At 39.0% G+C, this 23,501-nt stretch overlaps 4 protein-coding genes across 4 annotated transcripts; all 4 read right to left on the bottom strand.

Moving 5' to 3' along the window:
• Nucleotides 1-71: 71 nt before the first annotated feature.
• On the bottom strand, nucleotides 72-6,622 carry frmd8 (FERM domain containing 8). The gene is made up of 11 exons (XM_033979107.2): nucleotides 6,509-6,622; nucleotides 5,394-5,494; nucleotides 5,109-5,276; nucleotides 4,937-5,038; nucleotides 4,756-4,814; nucleotides 4,516-4,682; nucleotides 4,140-4,355; nucleotides 3,931-4,054; nucleotides 3,703-3,852; nucleotides 2,254-2,479; nucleotides 72-1,717 (listed from the first exon to the last, which is right to left on the bottom strand). The coding sequence occupies exons 2-11, from the start codon at nucleotides 5,482-5,484 to the stop codon at nucleotides 1,605-1,607; spliced, it is 1,416 nt and encodes a 471-aa protein (XP_033834998.1). The 5' UTR covers nucleotides 5,485-5,494; nucleotides 6,509-6,622; the 3' UTR covers nucleotides 72-1,604.
• Nucleotides 6,623-7,119: 497 nt separating this feature from the next.
• rom1a (retinal outer segment membrane protein 1a) lies at nucleotides 7,120-10,184 on the bottom strand. Its single transcript, XM_033979109.2, has 5 exons — nucleotides 10,093-10,184; nucleotides 9,642-9,876; nucleotides 8,054-8,484; nucleotides 7,722-7,968; nucleotides 7,120-7,642 (listed from the first exon to the last, which is right to left on the bottom strand). The coding sequence occupies exons 2-5, from the start codon at nucleotides 9,789-9,791 to the stop codon at nucleotides 7,433-7,435; spliced, it is 1,038 nt and encodes a 345-aa protein (XP_033835000.1). The 5' UTR covers nucleotides 9,792-9,876; nucleotides 10,093-10,184; the 3' UTR covers nucleotides 7,120-7,432.
• Nucleotides 10,185-10,849: 665 nt separating this feature from the next.
• Nucleotides 10,850-15,699, bottom strand: si:dkey-273o13.3 (uncharacterized). The gene is made up of 10 exons (XM_055226891.1): nucleotides 15,573-15,699; nucleotides 14,802-15,489; nucleotides 14,552-14,677; nucleotides 13,250-14,245; nucleotides 12,930-13,205; nucleotides 12,637-12,665; nucleotides 12,333-12,494; nucleotides 12,188-12,254; nucleotides 12,012-12,116; nucleotides 10,850-11,625 (listed from the first exon to the last, which is right to left on the bottom strand). The coding sequence occupies exons 1-10, from the start codon at nucleotides 15,665-15,667 to the stop codon at nucleotides 10,867-10,869; spliced, it is 3,303 nt and encodes a 1,100-aa protein (XP_055082866.1). The 5' UTR covers nucleotides 15,668-15,699; the 3' UTR covers nucleotides 10,850-10,866.
• A 1,726-nt stretch (nucleotides 15,700-17,425) lies between these two features.
• On the bottom strand, nucleotides 17,426-19,975 carry zfpl1 (zinc finger protein-like 1). The gene is made up of 8 exons (XM_033978829.2): nucleotides 19,794-19,975; nucleotides 19,267-19,379; nucleotides 19,062-19,173; nucleotides 18,737-18,930; nucleotides 18,586-18,664; nucleotides 18,300-18,491; nucleotides 18,091-18,214; nucleotides 17,426-18,016 (listed from the first exon to the last, which is right to left on the bottom strand). Exons 2-8 carry the CDS (start codon nucleotides 19,366-19,368, stop codon nucleotides 17,830-17,832), a joined length of 990 nt encoding a protein of 329 aa, XP_033834720.1. The 5' UTR covers nucleotides 19,369-19,379; nucleotides 19,794-19,975; the 3' UTR covers nucleotides 17,426-17,829.
• Between the last annotated feature and the right edge of the window lie 3,526 nt (nucleotides 19,976-23,501).

The raw sequence follows: 23,501 nt of genomic DNA, 5'->3' as shown, positions 1-23,501 counted from the left end.
AAGTAAATTGCCTTAATTTAAAATTCCTTTTTCGTTATATTAAAGCATTTAAATGCCACAATACAAAGACAAAAACATTGGTTGTGCATTTATTGAGAAAAATTACATAATAAAATGTGACAAAACATACACAATGTATCATTTTAGATGGGAGCAACTCCATACAGTCATTTTCCAAGGCAAGCTGCAGACCTTTCAGCCAAAACTGTGCAAATTAATAGGCACTTTATGTTTTGAGGTGTTTTAAATGTCTTTAAATTAGTATACAAATATGTTACTCATGAAATATACAAAACATCTGAAGTAAAGCAGTTAAAAAACATGAACAGGTCAAATGGTATTAATAGTGCAGTATGTTTCTGTTGTGGGAATGACTATTTTACAACACATGCACAACATGCATCACCATGTACAGTATGAGACAATACAATGCACTGCTGGAGTTTTTTAAGGTCTATGGAGGAAGGCTGCGTTTTAATGGCTTATTGTGAAGTAAACTGCTATTAGACAACAACCGAACACGAGTGATTGTTAGTTTTTACCTGTAAGGCCTCAGGCTGCATACTGTACTGCAGGCTTCAGCAGAAGCAGGCTTACTTTGGTGTGATTGTAACAGCATATTTCAATAACACAATTGTTTTTGCTCAACAATGCATCTTCCCTTCCACAATTATTTTATCTAGTAAAATCTATCCAGGTTTAGAAATAGTTCACATTAGTTTGGATATTACAAAGTTAAAAATATTGTATTGCATCAGTGTTCCACTGATTTTCATTTTTACTCTACGAGGAAGCCTTGTTCTTTTTTGCAATATCTGTCAACACAAATAGTGCCACTTGTTAAGATTAGAGCAAGTCTATGGCAGTGAACATCATTTAACATGCAAGTCAGTAACCCTACAGATCATCATTGCCATTTTAGGCAAGGGATATGAGAAAGACATAACATACTGTACAATTGGTCTCTCCAATTTAAACCTCTTCCTGTATAATCCAATTATAAAATCAATTGTCTTATATAATTTGAGGCATTAACCATGACAATGAATGTCCAACATGAGAAATAGAACTATTCAGGTTAACAAAAAACTAGTGCTGTTACATGGCACCAACAGAAACAAGGCACCGACAGTATGTAAGAAAACAAAGTTTTAAATATCACCACAACAATATTGACCGCAGAATAATACAAACTTCACAGAATGTCAAAGCCCTAAAAAGTACAAAATTAAACTGTAAGGAAGTGGTAGCAACCCAATGAGCTTTACCAGAGATATTAAAACCACATTACCCAAGAATACTGCAGATGTTTAAAATGTTTTGACTTGATATAATGTATGATACAGCGCATCCATTTATCATATCAACATATTAAACTACTTCTTTGTCTCCTCCAGGCTCAACTTGAACGATGGAAGCGTTTGACATACTTTACTTTCACATTACTGCATCCTCTTTATATATATGACTTCAAGATATAAATATCCCTCACTTGGTCCTTTCCACATCAATATATTAATAGTCACAAATGTTTTCTTGTTCATTGACTTTCAGTGTAAAATGTAAAGGTTTGGTCTTTCAAGGCAAAGAAAGTAGCTGAAAAGTTAACCCTGCTCCAGACTGTCTGCCCCTTGAACAGCAGAGTAAGTAGATATTGTTGCCTGTCGAGTGAAGAAGGAAGCAGCTCTTTTTGGCTTTAAACGCTTGATTTCCTTTCCTGAAACACAACCACAGTTCTGTTATTTGAAACATATAATATGTATGGTCAGAGGTGGGTAGTAGTTACATTCACTTGAGTAACATTTTTTTTTTTTTTTTATTAAAAAGGACTTTTCAAGCAACATACTTACGGTAATAAAAATATTCAAATAAGAGTAAACATAAGAGTACTCTTACAGTGGGAAGAGTAACCAAAACTTTTACTCAAGTAAGTCTACAAGTGACAAAAGCTTTCTGTTGACAATAGTAAATCATTTGAACATTTGTGTTTCTTACACGCTCCTTCAGATATGATTTCGTTTTTCCACATTATTGTGTTTATCCTTTGGAAATAACAGATTTTGTGCATTTATTAATGTATTGTCCTTCAAATTATATTAACTTCAAATTATAAATCAGATGTTACGTCCCAACAGTTACTGTTGGTTTTACTTGAGTAAAATTTTTGGCTCTCTATCCGCCTCAGCATATGATATATATTTATCACAACAAACTTCAGATTCCAATGTGTGAGAAATGACAAACAAAGCTCACCATTATCCACATAGCTGATAGTGTTAAGTGAGTGGACGCGACTGCAGACAACACTGCTTTGTCTCCGTAGTAACCCACGGCGCCCTCCTCGGCCATTTTTGCTGCTTGAATCTTTTCCGGAGGCTTGAGACTGGCCAGGCTCGCAGGCTGCGTCTGTCGCTGCTGCTGCCTCAGATACACACTTCAGCTCCACACAGAACTCTATGAAGCCGCTCATTAGCTCTGCCTGTATGACACACAACAAAATTTAGCACTTGTACTTGGAATAGGAGTTAACATATTTCATTTTGATGGGTATATAAAGCTATTTTTCTCTTTTTTTTGGAGCCAGATCTCAATTACCTTTAAGAGGTAAATGGAGCTCAACAGTGACCACCCACCCTCTAGTGAAGTACACAGTCTGGCACAAAAAAAAAAGTCACCACCAAGACAAAGTCACACACTCTAAGATTTCGTTGTTCCGCCTTTAGCTATGATTACACCACGCATTCGCCATGGCATTGTTTCGATTTCGCTTCTGCAATGTCATTATTTCCATCCAGTGTTGCATTAATTTTTCACCAAGATCTTGCATTGATGATGGTCGAGTCTAACGCTGCACAAAGCTTCTCCAGCACATCCCAAAGATTCTCAATGGGGTTAAGGTCTGGACTTTGTGGTGGACAATCCATGTGTGAAAATGATGTCTCATGCTCCCTGAACCACTCTTTCACAATTTGAGCCCGATGAATCCTGGCATTGTCATCTTGGAATATGCCCGTGCCATGAGGGAAGAAAAAAATCCATTGATGGAATAACCTGGTCATTCAATATATTCAGGTGTCAGCTGACCTCATTCTTTGAGCACAGACTGTTGCTGAACCTAGACCTGCACAACTGGAGGAGGCTCGTATCTATTTGCTTTGTTAAATCCAGGTGGTGACTTTTTTTTGGCCATTCATTTTCCACAGACTTTCCGGAAAAAATAAATAAATAAATAATTGAAAGGGCTTCCTCAAGGCTAATCAGCTTTGTGGTAACATAAGACCACAAGACCAATATTTTCCTTTAAAATGTTTCTGAACCTTTCTAAACCTTAGTTATTATTTTAAAGTTATTAAAATATTTTTTCAGAATCTTGCATTTTAAATATGCTTTTTATACTCAAAACAACCACGTTATGATTACCCCATAGCAAGTTAGCCTCTGTCGTGCCTTTAAACTGTTAATATTTGAACTTTGTGGTATGTGTCTATGGGAAAAAGGAATGGAAGAAAAGGGTCTGTTTGAGCAGACCACCTCATTAAATAAAGAAACAGTGAATCAAGATATGACCAAAATAGCAGATTGCCCCTACATAAGAATATTGCATCTGTTTTAAGGCTGTGCAGTAAGGTCTGCAGTCTTTATTCATGATACCCTTAACTGGGAAAGGCAATGTGACAAATGAAGTGCTTGCACTGCACATACTTGTTTTGAATAGATTTTGAGCAGCTTGTTCACAGGAGTGCCATCCTCTTCTCCATCAAACTCCAGCCACAGTATATGAGAGTCACCCTCCTCTTCTGGATATGTGTGGTCCCAGGACAGTTCACTGAATCTCAGACCCAGTAGTACGTGCTGAGAAAGTAAATAAAGTAGATAATACAGTGTATCCTTGCATTTAAGGAGAATTTAATGTGAATTTAAAACACACACCTTTTCTTTTACATCCATAACATACACTCCCTCCAAACAGATTCCAACAGTAACAGCTTTCCGTCGTCCTCTTTGCAGGATCCCTTGAACAGGTTTGTCAATTTCCCCATAGAAAAAGCCACATCTGTCAATTAGACAATAAATGAATAAATACAGTATTTTTGGGAGATAATTTGGCAGTTTAAAACATGTATGGTTTTATGCTGTACCCATAATAAGGCAGAGAGTGGCAGGTGTTGAGGTACTGGTGCAGGAGCTGTGTGCACTCAGAGGAGCTCCCTGCTGATGTGCTGATCTTTCTGTATTCTTCTAAAAGGTTCTGTTCCAGAGCAGCCTGACGACTCGACTTTCCTCTGAGCGTCGACAGCAGCCCTCCACTCCCCAAAGCAACATGAGCAGGCAGGAAGGAGGACAACTTCTTTTCCCTGAGAACAACAAAATGGTCAATTTTCCACCAGAAAAAAACATTATTACTACAGAGTCTTTGTCATGACCTTTCAGACCATTTTGAATTTACAATTTTAAAAACATTGTAATATATATACATATACACATCTCCATAGTTTATAAGTTACATAGTCTTACTTTATTGTTGTTGTTAGCTTTTGGCTCTCTAGTCCACATCCCTCTTCTATAGCCAGGCTCAAAGCCCCGAGGCTGTTCCAGTGCTCTGGATCACAGGGATATCGCCCTGTAAGGATGTTGCTTTTGGCTTCTTCATACAATAGCCTAAGAACAGCTTCATCTTCTATCTGATCAGAAAAATGTAACAATTAATAATTAATTATGTAATACTCATATGCTAAAATGTAGCAGAAATATTACCTGGAGCTCTTTTGATTTGGAATAAAAAACATTACGACGGTATTGAAGAAAAGGCTCATCTGAAGAGAAGCACAATATATTTTTGTCACGACACTAAAACACTAAATTAGAGACACATTTTGCTGCCAAATGCAGATACACTGTTGTTTGTTGGACTTAACATCCAAAACCACACATTTACCTTGTGAAATGTCTTCCTCTGAGGCCTCAGTGAAGCGATACAACAGGTCGTGCCATTGCCGACATAATTTATATGGCTGATGTCTTGGTTTTAACTGCAATTCTGCACAAAACATCTCACAGTTAGTGCAATAAAGCAGATGTTCCTTTCAGCTTAATGCAAATTGTCTTACCCAGCAATGGAGAACATAACCAGAAGGCAAAAACATCTTGTATCGCATCAGGAATATTCAAAGCCTCACGCACACTGCGGCCCAACTCCTGAACAGTGATACTCCCGAGGCCTTCCACTGTTAAATGCACTGCACTCTCTCCAAACAAATATATGAGCACGTCTTGGGCTGGAAAATATAAAGCATGAGCAAAGACAGTGGGTCTGACTACATTTAAGATTATGTTGTATCAGCGGAAAAGACACATAACATATATTTAATTTCAATGGTCACAGTTGGCTTTACCACGAGAAAGTGTTGCAGATGAGGCGACGCTTCCTCGTTGAGACAGATTATCTGAGGAATCTGCTGGAAAACTGACATCATCTCCTTCCATTCCTTATATTCTGTGCAAAAGAGAACATCAGAACTATATTGTCAAAACTGCTTTTGTCAGATGAGATATGCCTTACAAAACAGAAGTAAAGCCTTCCTCCTCCTCCTCCTCAAACGGTGACATTATTGTAGTGTAAACGCTACTTAACATTAGCGCCACCATGTGGTGAAAAACAAGAAGATAGCCAACATTTCAAAAATCCACGAGCAATGGCCTCACCTCAAGATCCAAGTAATGTATCCCACCAGATTGTTGCTCATCAAACACCTCAGCTGCACTGATACAATATTTGGTACAGAGTGATAAAAGGACTTCACTGTGATGTAAACATTTGAGGCCTAGCAAAGCTAGCATGAGCTCACCAAGTTTTACACAGCAGTCCCATTTCAACTTAATTAAGTCAGAGCACAGACAGCTCACATATCTGGTCTTTGTGAGGTACATTACCCGAGGTAGTTAAACATGATGTTACTGCGTTAACATTTATTGACATACCTTACTTTGGTGGATACCTCCCTCTTATTTATTTCTATTTACAATCCAAGCAGCTGATCGAGCTGCACTTGTACCCAGTGTTAGCAGAAGTGATACTGCCACACGCCTTATAAGCTACTCTTTAGTCTGGATAAGTTTAGATATAGTCCTTTGACTCAGTTCCTCAGGACTGTGATTGCTAATAGCTGTTAGCAGTGCTGTTTGGACTGTGAGTGCTAATAGCTGTTAGCAGTGCTGTTAGCAGTGTGACTATACAGGGCGTGACTGCCTGTACAGAGCACATCTGATCTGACACCGGGGTGACTCAAGGATCTAAACATTTACTTTTGACTAATCTGCAAAAGGCAGTCATCAAGTTTCGTTTTTATATTACATACGTGGGCGCATCCGATGGACTTTTGCTGTCAATGCTAACCCTCATGATTTCACATTAACTAAATATATTCACTTCTGTCAGTTCAATTAGTGATGTGTAAGTCCTGTTCTTGTTTCAGGACGCATGCAATAAGTGTCCTCACACATTACATACCTTCACACAGAGCTTCAAACGAAACAGTACAGTGAGATCCAAACACAGTCCTGTCCTGTCTGATCCACGGTCCTGTCTGAGCCCCGCGCGGTCACATGGTCACGTGACACACACGTCACAGATGCTGGAGTTCACACTTTTCCAGAGGATTATTTTTGTCTTTGGAGAGTACTGTGGCAGAGGTAAAATTGATTTACCAATTCTTTTCACACCATTTTGTTGAACCATTGTTCCTGGATTGCCACACTATACAAAATATACTATTCACCGTTTATAGCCCTATAATTTAATTATGCATTGTCTAAAAATAATAGTTGGCACCTGACCTGGCTCCTTTGTGACTTTCTGCAAGGCTAGTAAATTTAAATGAGATTAACAGCTTTTACAAACGTGTCATAGCAAAGACACACTTGATAGCTTTCCAAGGGTATTACTAACACTTAATTAGTATGTCTCCATAATCCTTAATCCACCTGAATGGGATGTGACTGAGGTAGGTATTAGGGAATTATTTGAGGGAAGAACAGACTCTGAGAATTTGTATTGTTAACTTTAATATATTGTTAAGTTATTTGCACTCAATTGCATACAGTATTAGAGCTTACTACATTACAATAAAATAATTTTCTTTCATTTGCATTGTCTTAACTTTTGACAGAAATGTATGTAAGAATCCACTTGAGCAATGTGTCAAGATAGCTCCAAGCACCATTTATAATTTGGTAATTTTACAGCAAGAAAAATATAATAACAGAGTAGGCTATTATTTACATTTATTAGATTAAGAAAAGATAAAAAATATACAGTATATTTTGTACATTTTGCCTGGAATTTCAGAATTTTGATTATTTATCTGTTGGAGTGTAATCACTTGTTCATCAGTTCCTCTGTGTAAAGCTCAAATAAAGTGTGTTTCTTGTGTGTTCAGGCATTTTGAGGGCCTGATGTCTCAGCTCCCTCTTGAACCTGGTTCTTAAGGAGCAGGAACTTCAGTACCGGGTCCAGGTACTCCAAGACGGTGTCCTTTACCCCCTTCTCCAGCAGGTACCCCTCGGTCTCTATCTCTGTGTTCTCCTTTCCTACCACTGCCTCCATGGAAGTCTGCAAGAACCGCAAACTCACCAGCACCGAGCCCTGAATAAAACAAGATATACAGTAAGTAGTGAAGACACATGAAAAGGCAATTATTTTTTGTGTGTTTTAAGTATGGTACCTGTAAGAGGAATGCAGAAAACACACCAGTACCAATAGTATTCATCAGGTTCATGTAGTAGTTTAGTAAAGCCTCCCGGCAGCCACTTATGTAGATGTTGAGTTCCTCGGTCTCGTAGTCGTAGTTATAGTGGGCTGAATTGTTCATTAGCTGATACTGGATGCATGGCCTTGGAGAGCTAGGGTTACAGCAACTGAATGGCACTCCGTCTACCAAGTACCGACCATCCACATTGCTTTTGATTCGACTTTGGAGAACAGACAAGACACAACAGGGTTAAAATGGCAAAGGAAATCAGAAAGAAAATAGGCAGGCTATTTTTAACAGCTTACTCTTTGACTTCCTTTGAGCTGAAATCCAGGTAGCGGTTGCTGATCCATTGCACTTCGAACCAGTCCCTGAAGTCATTGTTTCCGCAACACTGAAACTCCATCTGTAGTCGATCGATATTCTGTTTTTGAAAGCATCGCCCCGGGGTGTCTGTGTCTTTGTAAAAGCGAATGCCGTTTCTTAGGCCCACCTTTAGTGAGGACTCCAGACTGCCCTTCATGGCGTAGCTCATAACAACGGTCAGTAACATAAGGACAGTGAAGAAGCAGGAGATTGCAAAGTAGGGCTTCAAGAAATTCTTCCAGCGAGGAAATCTGCCGGCATCCAGAGCATCTTGACCAATCTTTCCAGCAAAGTAGTTGATTCCCAAAGAGGCCAGGCCCACGATCATGAGGGTGTTTGGTACAATATGTATGTCAGTGTTGTCCATTACCTAAAGTGATCAGAGCTGTAGTTCAGAATCGTATTTTGGAGGTGTTTTTTTTCAAGTGCACTTAAAGCTAATGAAAAATATCATCCATCAAGAGTCATGGACCTACCTCTTTGCACTTTCAGCCTCATTTACATTAACAAACAGAGCTGAATCAAAAAAGGAACCAAAAATTATGTATTTGTCAAAAAAAAAAAAAAAAAAAATGCGGCCACTGGGGCTGCAGTAAGTTACCGGTAGTTTAAATACCAAACACGGTGTGCATTTACATGGCCAATGGAAATCAGATAAGATAACTACAATTTTTGGTGTGTGTTTTTACATGCACAAAAGAAATCTAATCATAACAAACACCTAGTGACGGGTCTGTTCAAATGAGATATGAAGTATGACCATATGCATTTTTTCAGATATTAAGTACACCACCACTAAAGTGACTGCACTGATTGGGTCTCTTGCTGCGGTTTATGCATAATAGGACACTAAAGGAGTTGAAAGTGGCTGATGGATATTGTTCTCTGCATTTGGCTGACTGTGAGGTTCTTCTGGGAGGTGATGCATTGTGTACTGTTCCTTGGCCAGCTCTGGAGTCTAAACTGACTAACAGTAAATCCATTCAAATGCTAAATAGACTGTGCCTACATAGCACTTATGAGCCAAAGAGCCACTGCATTTCACAGTCTTGTATACATAATTATATATCAAATGTAAGCAGTGTAATTAACCACTCAATAACAAATAATGTAAACAAACAGGGTGGTATAGGCTACTGAAATGTGCTTCCCATGAAATAATGGGCATTTCAATATACACATATATTCAAGTCAAACAGAAGTTACTACCATTGTCTTATGAAGATCTTAAGGCATAGATTTAGATTAAGCCTGAGGTTATTATTGCTAATCCAAACTGAGTCACGGGAATAATTCTGTGTCAAGGGCAAGTTGAATTTCCTTGAAACCATCACTATAGAAAGTTGTGCATGTCTTTTTAAGTCAATTTTAGCATATTAGACAATTAAAGGAGTGAACTGTTTGCTATACTCTTATTTATTTTTTATTTTTCCTTTCCTTTTTTTTAGAAAGGAATTTTGCATTTGACTAAAACTGCCTACTTAATCATTCTTAAAGAAAACTATTCTGGTTTGCTGTTTGTAGTACCTCTCCCCTCCTGCGAAGCTCTGTTTTGAGTATGCACCCCAGCGTGAAGGTCATGGCTCCGGCCACTGTGGCACACCATGAGAGGAGCCACAGTCCCTGGGCCAGCTTCACCCTTTTCTCAAAAGGGAACTTCATCTTCATCACAACCATGGTCACTGCAGTCAGGGAGTCCGAGTCTCAGGGGGAAAAGGGGAAGGAGAGCAACAAGAAACGAAGGGGCAGCCTAACCCCCTGTCTGAAAATATAGAGTCATAAACTAAAATACATGAATAAATCATTATTTAACTTGACATTAACAAGAATTTGATTACATAAAATTGGCATAGTTAAGCAACATTTGAAGCATACAGTACTTTCTAAAATAAATAGCCATTGGAATCAACAAGCATTACAAGTATCTATAAGCTTTTATGCTATTAATCTACAATTGTACTACTATTTTAATGATTACCTTAATTGCTTCTCCCCAAAAAAATTGCTGAAATAGATGTGTTATTTCCCGCACCCACTGTACACCTTCCAGAGGGCCGTACAGTGGATTTGGTGAACTTGGCTGGGGTGCACATCTTACAGCTAATGCCTTCCTATCCTATTAAACAGGTCTGATCAATCCAGGCCAATGTCTGCTCAGCAGCCATCACCCCCTCATGCACGCACAGATAGGACAAACCTAATTCAAACTGACATGTAGATGCTCAAGTATGGGAGAGTATAGGCTTCACGCCACAAAAAACGTCAAGGTTTTTAGGTATTATATATGCCTAAAACTACAATTGTGCTTTTGAAAGGAAGGACAAACTTAAATATTTCATTCATTATTAGTTTATTAAACTGTGCGCCTACAAGCTACATTTTAGCCAAGAACCCTCTAAGCCTTATTTATTAAGTAGAGAGAAAAAAAATGTGAATTGATCAATTATAAGTAATTATTGATTATTCCACACTAAAGAAAGTACACCTGTATGACAAAGACAAAGGGAAATAGTTACAATACATGACAATACAATAGGCAAAATATATAACTACTTTACAGTATATACCACTAAATACTTATATTGCGTATTAGCTAATCACATTTTAACACTCGTTGGTTAAGGGTAAATAATATACACTTTATTGCCCAAAAATATTGTTTCTGTGTATCCATCAATATACATGGATGTTACATAACCTACTTTTTATTAAGAGATTAATCAAATTCACTTTAGACTACTTGGTCCCACTGTTAGAGCTTTGTCCGTTCCCCTTTGAGTAATTCCTCTGGCACTGCCTCTGACCAGTCGTGTTCTGCTTCACTGTGCTGTGTTTCAGATATAAGGTTGTTCAGAATGCGCTCGGCTGACTGCAGATTGGACATGGCAGTATCCATCTCAGAAACACTGCTGTCCACCTGCCTCTCATGTGCTGTGCCCCTGCTGCTTTTCAGGTGATGGATGAACTCATTATCTAAGTCACGCACTTCTCCTGAGTGGTGCAGGTCCGTCATGGCCTCTGTGCTGTGGAGCTCCTTGGAGTGTCGGGCCATAGGGATCTCTTCCAAACTGGCCGACCGGACAAGAACAGCAGACCCTAAACTTGGACTTGTGGTGATCCTGTAAGAGCTTTGACAGGTCACGATGTTGGAGAGATTAGTTTGTGTGAGAGGGAGAATTTCATTGTGGACTGTAAACTGTAGGTGAGGTATAGTCGAAGAACGTGATGAATTTGGTTGAAATATCACTTCCCTTTCGAGCTCATTGGCTTTATCTTCATCACCCTGTCTCCATGCCTGGCCTCTGTTCAAACCTGTCAGCACAAATCTTGGTGTTTCCTCACCAATTTCTGACCAATCAGATTCCTCCTCCTCTGGGACTGACCCCAAAGGCTGTTCCTGTCCTACAATTTTGTCTTTAGTGTAGTTCTGACTGTCCATGAACTGAGCTGGAGGAGGGGCAACGGGGGGAACAGCCGGGTCCGCACCTGAATGATTATGATGTTGTGTTGCCTGTTAAAAAAAAGACATAACTGCAGATGAAAATGTCTTAAAGGTGTGTTATGTAACTTTTCTTTAGGAGGGTATGTCACCTACTGGTCTCCATGGAGAGGTTATACTTTGCCAAGAATGTTCAAAGTATGGCACTATCATTTATTCAATTGCAGGTGTTTTTATTGCTCAAAAAAATTACATTGAAAAATAGCATTCTTTATGTGAGTCGGGTCACCTTTCCACAGATCTGACCAATAACTGGCCTGGTGGTGTCACCTTCATGTCTGTCTATATAGAGATAAACAAGTTTATTGCTATATTGGAACATTGTAGATAAATAACCGCTCTAAGGAGACAAGCAGATGATGAACCCGTGTCAAGATATGAGTGAGGGAGGATCTTACGTGGCTTGTGTCCACAGTGTTGACAAACTTTGCATCAGCCAGTCGTTCTGTTAAAGCTGAAACGCGTTTGTTTAGCCTTTCACGCTCCCCTTCCATACTCTGAGCCTGTTTTAAAGCAAGTTACTTTAAATGTTTTCACTTTTTCAATGGTGAATATAAAAGTCAGTTTGATTTACCACCAAATGAAGTTTATGCTCTAGCAGGTTATTAGTTTGTTGTGCTGAAGAGCAGTTGTCATGTAATCTAAAAAAAAAAAAAATAAATAAAGATTTGTTTTATTGTAGGTTTGACAATGATTTTATTTTCTATTTTTGCATTTACCTTTTAAATCTCTCAGTGAGGTTACTGAGCTCCAAGCGTGTCTTCTGAAGCTCTGCCTCCAAACAGTGGCGACTGCTGGTGAACTCTTCTCCCAAACACTCCACTCTCACTGCTGTTTTCAACAGACTTTGCTGCAGCCCATCATTCTGTTCATGCAGTATTCTGTTGAATTTTAGATGTTAAAAAATCATTACAAATGGGACATTTCAGTTTTATTAAATATTATTATACCCTTTAACATCTATTCCTCTGACTCTTAATTGGCCATTTAGATTTTTTAACTACAGCTCCAACTCCAACTCACATTATTCGGCCCATGCCATCTGCACTTTCCTGTGATGAGCAAAAGACACAAAATGTTTAAAATGTTAGTAAAATTAAAACTAAACTATTAATTTATATTTAGTGATTAATAATTATCCAAATCACTGTGCACTACAAATCAGTACATATACAGTGGAACACAAGACATCAGTAGAATTTATTGATCCCTTGTTGGAAAGTTAAATTAAGTTAATTAACCTTTAATTAAGTTTGCATGCAACATCGACTGGTACCATACTTCAATAAACCACATTTGAACATGTTATGTCATACTTTATGTAATGGGTTTCTGAAGCTTGTCTGTTCCTCGTCCTGACTGGACGCACTGGCAGGTCTAGTAGAATTTCTGAGGGACTCCAGAGTCTTCTCTGCTGGTTTTCCATGGTGGCTGGAGCCAGTGTGACACTGGTTTGTTTTGGAATGGACCTTGGGGGATTCAGGACCACAGTGGTCATCGGGGTGTTTCTGGTGGCACGCATTATCTTCATAATGATGATGATCTCCATAGTGATTAGGGTGCTCACTGTGATGGTCTCCATGGTGATGTGGCTCATTGTGATTGTCTCCATGCTGATGATGATGATGGGGCTCACCGTGGTGGTCTCCATGGTGATGGTGATGAGGTTCATTGTGATGGTCTCCATGGTGATGGTGATGGGGTTCACTGTGATGGTCTCCATGGTGATGGTGTTCATTGTGATAGTCTCCATGGTTATGGTGATGAGGTTCACTGTGATAGTCTCCATGGTGATGGTGCTCAACATGATGGTCTCCATGGTGATGGGCCTCACTCTGATGATCTCCATGTTGATAGTGATGGGGTTCAGTATTATGGTCTCCATGGTGGTGATCTCCATGGTGGTGGTCTCCATGGTGGTGATCTCCATGGTGGTGGTCTCCATGGTGATGGGGCTCACTCTGATGATCTCCATGTTGATAGTGATGGGGCTCAGTATTATGGTCTCCATGGTGGTGATCTCCATGGTGGTGGTCTCCATGGTGGTGGGCCTCAATGTGATAGTCTCCATGGTGATGGTGCGGTTCACTGTGATGGTCTCCATGACAATGGGGCTCACTGTGATGTTCTCCATGGTGATGGTGCTCAGTGTGATGGTCTCTATGGTGATGGGGCTCGCGATGACGGTCCTCATGGTGATGGTGAGACTTGCGGTGACGTTCTCCATGGTAACGATGTTCTCCATGGTGATGGTGCTCAGTATGATGTTCTCCGTGGTGATGGGCTTCACGGTGATGGTCACTATGGTGTTGTTGAGGCTCACTGTGATTGTCCCCTTTGCGGTGGGACTCATGGTGGTGATGGGTGTGGGGTCCATGGCGGTGTTTATTGCCATGGTGATGTACAGACTCATTTTGGTGGTAAAGATGCTGATCGTGATCGGGCACCAGTTGTTTGTTATATTGTTTTCTCTGGTGAGATCCATGGTAGTGGTCACTCCGGGGCCTAGGATCTTGGTGTTTCTGATGGTTATGGCCATGGGTGTGACAGTGCTCTTCACGTTGAAGCTCTTGCTTATTGTGATGATAGTCAGGGCTGAGATGACCTCTATGGCGATATTTGGTAGTACTTCCTACCACCAAATTTCCTTTGCTGTAATCTCTAGCTTCACTCTTGTGTCTGCTGTGAGACGGTGATGTTGAACGTTCTTTTAAGTGACTGTGACTAGGATACGTGTCTCCATAATCACTATGACATGATTTATGTTTGGAAACACTGTGCCCATGCTCAGGTGTACTATAGTCTTTATAACGATAAGATGTGTCGCGATGATGATGGTGTGTATGGTACTGACTAGTTTTGTGACGGTCATTGTAGTAATAAGTAGGACTGTGGTGGTGTCTATAGTTATGGTAATAACGATCATCTTTGTCATTACTTGGACTGCGATACCGGTGAGGATGTCGATGATAATGGTGCTTTTCTGATGGTGAGCAGGAGCGATGACAATCCGACCATGAATGATGCCTCTTAAAACTATGTCTTGTCTTACGATCTGGTGACCCTACTGAACGGTGACTGTAGTGTCTTTGACGAGAGTGTGAATGCTTACTGCTGCTTTGTGAGTGTTTATCAGAGCTAGCTGAATCTGCGCTCCCTAGTAAATTTGTTGATTGTTCTTGTTTCACTTTGCTATGTTCAGACTTCGTAGATCTTGCAGATGCCTGTCCTGGACTATGAGATCTTTGCACGTTTGTCACTCCAAGGGTTGAGAGTCTCATTGGACTAAGCACCTGCCGAGTGATCTCATTCAGAAATGCAGAGAATTGAATTTTTTCCTTCACTATGTTTTTTCTCTTGTCTTGTTCTGCTTTATCTTGTGGTTCCTTTTGCTTTGGTCTTGCGAGGGTCTCCATTGATTTAGCCTTGCGGACACTTCCATCTTGTACACTCTTAAGTTTGCCTCGGCTAGAACCAGGAGTTGAGCCTTGTTTCTGATTTCTGTCCACATATTCGCTTCTGCCCAATAACGGAGCAGTGTCATCACATTCATCAAAATATCTGTTTTTCCTGGAGATGTCCGTGCATGAACGGGAATGCTGAGGTTTGACGCTTGGACATGAACTTTCACTGTCACTCTCAGATGAAGAGCTGGAGGAGGAAGAGGATGTTGTAGATGAGGAGGATGATGAAGAGGATGATGAAAATGAGGAAGAAGAAGTAAGGGAAGTTGATGATGATGGCGATGGCGATGATGTTATGGAGGTACTTGAGGTGGAAAAACTGTGATGGTTTCGCTGGTGAAAATGGGAGTGGTGATGCCTGTTGTCACGGGAAAGGTCATTAAAAACGCTATCCTCTGTGGTTGAATGGGTACTGTGCAAAAAACATTAACAAAACACATGTCAAAACATACATTTGTCTGACAAATCTCTAAAGATAACATGACAAATACTTACTCATGGATGTCATTATCATCCAAGTGTTTGTGGTAATGATTTTGATTTTCAATTTGTGGAGATTTTTCTGTCTTCTGACCTTTGATCGTTTTCATATTGTGCTGGGTTGGTTTGGAATGTTTCTCCATCTTCCTCTCACTGGGCTGATGTCTTTAGAGTGCAAAAAAATAAAACTATTACATCAGGAAATGTCATAGTGCCAAATTGCACAGTATTGCACAACCAGTGTTGGGAAGAATATCGAATACCTGTATATTTTGTATGCCGTTACATAGTCCAATCAGATTACTGTATTCAGAATACTTGTTGCACTGTATTCAATATAGTGTTAAACTCAACATAAGTTTAAAACAGCTTCATGGTAGTTTTGCATTTATTTATCACTAATTAGAGAAGGACAAACTACACATGCACTCACAACGAGATCAGTGTTTTCTAACAATACTATTCAGCCAAATTACATGACCATGTACGGCAATGTATTCTTTGGATTTTCTGAAAGTAACTGTATTCTGAGTACAACACTGTGCAAAACAACGACACAAATTGTCACTTGAAGAGAGAAGTTAAAAAGTCAAGTGTACTTACATTTAAAAGATGTCTATGATGTGACAGAGATGTTCATTCATATAATGTTGCAGACGCCACTGATTATCTGTTGCTGCTCTTCCTTTTAAACTGTACTGGGAAACCACAAATGAAACTCGCACGCACTTATTGATATCTGCTCAATAGATCATTCAATGTCACAGGCAGCAGCAGTTACAGTAGCATACAGTAGCATTTGCATTCTATTGATTTTACAAACTACAAAGAAATGCCCAGCACCATGTTTGCTTGAACCATAAGATAGATGTAGTTTTGACATGTACATGTACTGCAGTGAGAATGACAGATGTTGCAGAACTATTGCGCTTTCTGTAAAACCAAAGAGAAATTGCCACCATTTGTCTTTCTGATGAACTCTTAGTTTGTAGTCTTCATAATTCATTTCTAAATGTCAACGAACATAACAACATGCATAACTGTTCAGTCTATGTTTGCCTCTGCTTTTAAGAATTCATTGGGAAATCTAGTCCAATATTGCAGTGAAGTTCTGTTAAATGCCAGTCATTATTGACTGGAGCGTCCCTATTATGTCAGAGCAATGGTCATTCTAATAATTCACAGGCAATGGGTACACTGAATCCCAATTTAGTGACAAAAACATTTACACATCTAAATAATATATGGCAGAGTGAAACAACACTTTAAATAATCCTTATACAACATATTAGTTTTGTCCTTCTCTAGCATACAGATGTTCTTTCAATCAGATATTTTACAATGTGTGAATGCTTTTGCCTTGGGCTAATTTCCCTGCATCAATGTGAAACCCCAGAGCGCCAATGTCATCCGTAACAACTTTGGCAAGTTCAGTGGAAACGCAGACTATGGCATGGCTGAACGTCACATGCAAGTGGTGACCCATGACACTGGATGGTTACCATGATTTCCTACAGACCAGAGTGTGAAGTTAGATAATCAAAAAGAGACACATTTTCAGTGCCTAAGGACTATTATGGGTTTAGAATTCAAGGATTTAATTGGTCCTGTAGAAAAAAGATATATAATCCTTTCTTGATGTGCTAATTTAATGTACTGCTTGCCAATACTGTTTTTGTAGCTTGTTTTGTTAAACTCTTAAACATAAATATTAAATGTCTTTTACAAATAAAAAGAATATCTTATACCCAAATATTCAAAATACTAAATCACAAATAATATTTTTTTGCAATTTAATGTACAGTTGAAGAAATGCGGCAGAAAAAATACATTTACATTTGTATCCTGTTTAAAAGGATTCCAATCAATTTCCATAACTTCAGTTTGTATATTAATTATCAGTAAGCCACCAAAAATGCACACTACTTTCTGTCACCCATCTGATTATAAATGTCAAAATGTAACTCGTCAAACATATACAAAGTAGGTTCAGTTGTGTTGGTCCACCAACATCTACTGTTATCAGATCTGGTCACTGGAATTGAAAAAAATAAATACCCACCACTCATTTTAAATCTGTAATCCAAGTAAAAATAAAGTCTCCAGCTTGTGTTATACCACAGTCAGGCAGCATTGTTTCCATACTGGAGAAGTCCCAAATTTCTTTCCATTCAAAATGATTAATTAGCTCCCTCTGTTGGACCAACTAGGTTAAAAGTCAAACTTGCAGTCTACACAATCTTAGGTTGTGTAAAGTAATCAATGCTTGTTTTCAGTATTTCCCTACACGGATGTTGGGATTAAGAAGAGGATCTAAATTTGGGTCTGAACCAGCTGAGGCCCGTCCGAGTTTAGCCATGATGATGATCAAAGTGAAAAATCCCAGAACTCCAACCAAAAGAAACATGAACATCCGCTGCTTCCACGTCAGACTTGTACGTTTCCCTCCAGTACGGTTCCTGAGAGAAAGAATAATAGTCATGTTCAGAAACACCTGGCAACATTTTATATATCCATTATATCCATTACTAACTTGAGAACTTGTGCAAACCAGCTCAGAGCTGGTCTACGTCTGTACTTGTCATCATCAAAGTCAATCTGCGTGACAGAGCCGTGGCCAGTGTCTCGTGTGTCATAGACCTTTCTTGGTGATGAAGCTAAAACAATATCAAAACATCTGCTATAATTATGGTATAACAGCAGGTCATGTGATGATAAAGGGAGCATGAAACAGTCCATTACCTGCATGTATTGTGAGGGTGTCATTAACACTGGCTGTATTAAAGTTTACTACGGTGTGATCTTGAATAGTTGGTTCTCCATTTTTCCGAGCACCTCCAAGCTCTTCCTGCACTGTGGCAGAAATAGTATTTGTTGGAGAGCTAAGACTGGTGTTATAGGAATGACTTGGGTAAGTTTCACTTTGTTCCCGGGCTGCGCACAAAGAAAACAAAAACTTATAAATATTTAATCAAACGAGAAGAAACAAGAATTTACATTTGAATTAACACTGAACCTTTAAGCTCACCATCAAATGTTGACCAATCATTATAATCGGTTACATCAGGAGCTTTGGTTTCTTCCAGGTCCACAAGAGGCTCTTCAATCTGCCAGAAGTTCCAGTTTACATAAATAAATGTCCAATTAAAATATTTAACAGAGATGTAACCAAATCTTACCAGCGGGAGACCTAAACCTGCTCTAGCCCAGTTAACAGATGATAGCTGTTCTTTCAACACATCTGCAATAGGACTGGCCAGGTTAGATGGGGGAAATACTGGACCCTGACAAGAGGGACACTGGTATCCTGCTGGAGCCGTGTGGAGAGGCAACCGAGAGGCCAGATTATTGAGACAGGCCCAATGGAATACATCTGTCAGGGAGAAAAAGATGGTTAATCACAGTAATTTATAATTGTTACAGTTCTGCTAAACAAGTCTTCTACAGAACCATATGTTTAAAAAGGTAAAGAGAAGGTATAGAAATCTGTATGATTTTACTCACCATAGCAAACCAGTCTGACAGTGTCTTGATCAGCCAATGGCGTATCACAAAGAGAACAGTTTGGATTGTAGTCGCTGTCTTGAAGCCATTGCAGATATGACTGAACTATACACTGTAAGAAAAAAATATTTATGCGTTATATCTTCTAGAGAAGTTTTTACTGTTATTTATTTATTTATTTATTTTAATCCATTAGCACACAAACCTTGTTATGGTTTGACACCAGGCAATGTTCACACACATTTACTCGGTGCTCAAAGCAAAATAAGTTGGTCACCTTCCTCTTTGGACACTTGCAGAGCCCCATAGCGAATTATACTGCGATAACAACAAAAACAATCAGTGGTTTCAATAGATTTTTGTCACGTGACCAGGTAGCATTCAGATGTACTGCTGTGACATGTTTCGTGATTGTCAGCTGCTAAGAGCCCATCCTGTGCTGAGAGATGCCAGAAGCATTATGGACTACATGTGAGACATTTTAACAGATATATGATCAGAACTGTGTGTACGCCAGTGTCTTAAATGCTTCTGCTTATTTGCTTGATGGCCCTTTTCATGTTTATATCGATGTCTTTCAGCGGGCTACATCATCTTATGCTCTTTGACAGGCTTAATTTATAGAAAACAGACACTACTGTGGCAATGATACAGTAGCTTTACAACAAACTGTAGCATGTAAGGTAACATTAGCCATTAGTATGAAGCAACTTAAAAACGTAAACACAATACCTCTAACGTGTAACAAAGAATTCAGTTGAGACCGGTACGTCCCAGAGTTTTTTCCACCGCTGTCATTTGTGCGTATTAGTTTAATATGCCAGATCGGACTGTAGTGTAGAGGCAGTCACTAGCAGTAATGTTAGCACTTAGCCTTAGCCGCCCCGTTCCTGCTTCTGTTTTTGTGCCACGTCTCTTCCGGTTTCTCTTCCTCGTGCATTTCTGACGTAAACACTCGCGCCATCTGCTGGTGCTTGTGATATCATGGAGGTTTTCAATGAATCTACAAATGAATGAAGTCTTCCTTGATTTTCACATAGGAAAGGTAGCGTGACGTTCGTTTTGAAAGATGGAAATTATTATATTATTTCTGTATAGGATGAGCGCCTGTCCCTCTTTAAGTTGTCCTCTGCAGCTATTTTGGCTCCTGTCCCTCATCCCACTTGTTTAGACAATGTCACATTATTTCACTGATGACACATGAATTTCATAAAATGTCAGATTTATTTATTTTATTATTATTATTTTTTTAGGTGTACTGGTATCAGGGTTGTCTTGGCACCTATTGCTATTCCAATCTTTCTGTGTGTTATAATTGATAATAAAAAAATAAATAAAAAATAAACTGAAAATCATATGACAGATGAGCTTACATTTCTTCCCCTCTGTTCCACCACCTCTTTTCCATGTCCTTCTTTTTCGATTATTTGAGGCCGTTATCCTAATTATCAATGAATCTACAAATGAATGAAGTCTATCTTGATCTTGACACAGTTATTTCGACATACATTGACATTAAGATATTACATTTGCTGCTTGTTGTTGTTGATTTTTTTTTTTTTTTTTTTTTTTTTTTTTTAAAAGTTGTTGCAGTATATGTGTTTGGTCAGCAGATGGCACACAAAACTGGATATAAAGTACATTGACTTCAAGTAGTAAAGGGAATATCTGCTCAGTAAAGCCTTAATTTCTCTACTTTGTTTATTGATTGACATTACATTAGCCTTTTAATAAAATAATATGACACAATACAGGCTAAAATTGACTGTATCTGTAATTATTTGTGTTTTTACAACTGAATATGGGAGGGTAGACTAGAGGTGCAATACAAAAATATGAATGAAGTAGCACAGAAGAAATTGGCATAAGGTTTTCTGTTATAGAGGTGTGAGTTGTTACCACTCTATATTGAGTACGGTATGAACAGTTCTGTATTGTTCACTGTATGAGCAGAATTGAATGAGTCCTCCTGTCCCTCCTGTCTCTCAGACCCACCTGTCACAAACATCTTTAGTTCACATCCAATCACCTGTCCAACTGCCAGTTTAGTCAAGATTTAATCTTGGTTTAGAACATTTTTAGACCTTTGATTTGTAGTCTTGCTTGGGCTGGGGAAAGCATTTTTTTTAGACTGTATTTAGTGTTGAACGTTTTATGATATTAGACATTAATCAGTAAAAAGTGTATACAGTATATTTACCTAAGCTGAATCTATTGAAAACATTGTTGAGTTAGTAACCAATAACTGTAGACCTGTGACACTGTTATGAACATATTCAGTAGTTCCTGGAGTGGACATTGTGATTCTGGTCATACGCTACCATCAGTGTGCCATTAAAACAAGTCAGAGCCATTTCTAACCCTAAGTGATAATGACATCATTGTGTGCATGTCTCTGCATGCTCATCTATAATAATGCAGTGTTCTGTCTTTACTGCACATGTGAGCTGCTGGTGAGGGTAAACGACCATGGACATATTTGAAAATGAGGGTACAGATTTTTCCCTTCACAGTTCATTGCACATATGAATTGGCCACAGAGAGGAGTAATGGGAGCAAAATGAGAAAATAAAACGCAAAAGCCCACAATCCAAGAGGTCCAAAGAGGGAGGGGAATGGACTGTATTTCATTGTATAACATTTTATGTGTTGAAAATGACAAGTCTTTTAATGTAGCGCTGAGGAGTAAAATCTTCCATTACACTCCCATACAGATTTTCTACTGCCATAATCTCCAGTAAAGTAATATACATTTTATATCACTATTTCTTTAAGTAAATGTGGAACTATTTCTGTCTTCATACAGAAATACTCTACTCTAGAACTTTTTCTTACTGTAAAATAGCCTTCATTAAAATAAATTAACTTTTTTCTTTTTGCAAGCAGAAAATCTGAATATGTAAAGCAAATGAACTTGCAGCGTCCTTTGAGACACACATATAAATCACTGTCAGAGGGTATGAGGACACGAGGAAAGGGCAAATGCAGTGGAGCTATCAGATGTAGAGACAAATGACAGACACCGGAGGACGAACCAGACCCGCAGCTGTGAGGCGGCTCGGGGAGAGGGAGGTCCACTGATTGATTGAGTCTGGCGTTATTGATCAGCTATCAGCTCTATCTGCGCAGGGAAGCGTTAACATTCAGGTACTGGCCTGTGCAATGAATCAGAGAGCCAAGTTTTACAGTACAGTTGCACCAGTGAGGGGGAAACACATATTACATATTAAGTTCAGGGGTAAATGCTGTGGCCGTTAAGATCATTTATAAAGGTGCACTAACTTTTCTGGTCTCCAAGGAGATGTTTTTAATTTACTTAAAATATTCCAGACTATGGCATTAAACTTATCTATCATGTATTTACACAATTTCAGGTATCCTAATTGCTAACAAATACCTTGAAAAACATGCATTCGTACAGTGAGCAGTCACCTCTCCGCAGATCTGACCCGTAACTTAGCCTGCTACTTGTTTCCACGGATATAGATTGGTTGAATGCCATACTGTGGAACATTCCTAGCAAAGCAAAAATATATCCATGATGACAAGCAGGTAGCGGCTCAGTCACTTGAAAATTTACAAAATAAAGTAAAAACTGCACTACATTAATTGTTATATTAAATGCATAATGTTTGGACTGAAATCCTAAGCCACACCAATGTGAACTTTCTGACAATAAATAAATAATAATGCTTAAATTAAATGGAGGGCCTTGTGTACACCATCACTACAGGGCAACCTGACTCGTTTCTGAGGAAGAGGAAAAAGAAGAGACACTGCAACTTGGTCTGGGAATCAAATTCTTAGAAGACAAGACTGATAACCAGTCAGCCACTTATCATCTATTCACTCAAAAAATATGTACATAAATATGTATAAACATAAATGTCTGTTACATAAGCTGCATGCTGGTCATCCCCCTATACCCATAAGAACGCTGATGTATTAAACAATGTGAAGGAAAGTGAATTACAGACTTCATAGTTTGGTTGTGGTGTCAAAAATAATGAATAATCATGCTTCTCGCAGTATTTCTCTAAAATGAATAGTATTGTGACATTCCTAGATATGACTGATGTAATTATCAAGTTCATCAGACACAACAAGACATGCCATGACCCTGTGACCGTTCATATCTGTGCTTCCTCTTGTTTGTGCAAATGCTGCAAATGGAGTAGAGTCAGAACTGCTCTCATAAGCACACAGGCTCATTTGAAATGTATTTAACACGCAGACAGTGTGACTGTATCAGGACAGTGGCATAGAAATCCATCAGGGCCATGCTCCCAATGAAATGGAATTGACTGATTGATTTATGTATGTGGATTGAAGGGCAAAGAGGGGTACAAACGCAGGGGCTGAGGGAGGGGGGGCAGGTCAGGGGAGGGGCGAGGAAGGAATACATACAATCGAATCAGACAGAGACAAATGGAGTGAGAG

This window comes from Periophthalmus magnuspinnatus, chromosome 14, assembly GCF_009829125.3.
Source record: "Periophthalmus magnuspinnatus isolate fPerMag1 chromosome 14, fPerMag1.2.pri, whole genome shotgun sequence".
NCBI classification, from domain to species: Eukaryota; Metazoa; Chordata; class Actinopteri; order Gobiiformes; family Gobiidae; genus Periophthalmus; species Periophthalmus magnuspinnatus.
This window is presented reverse-complemented; position numbering and strand designations above follow the sequence as displayed.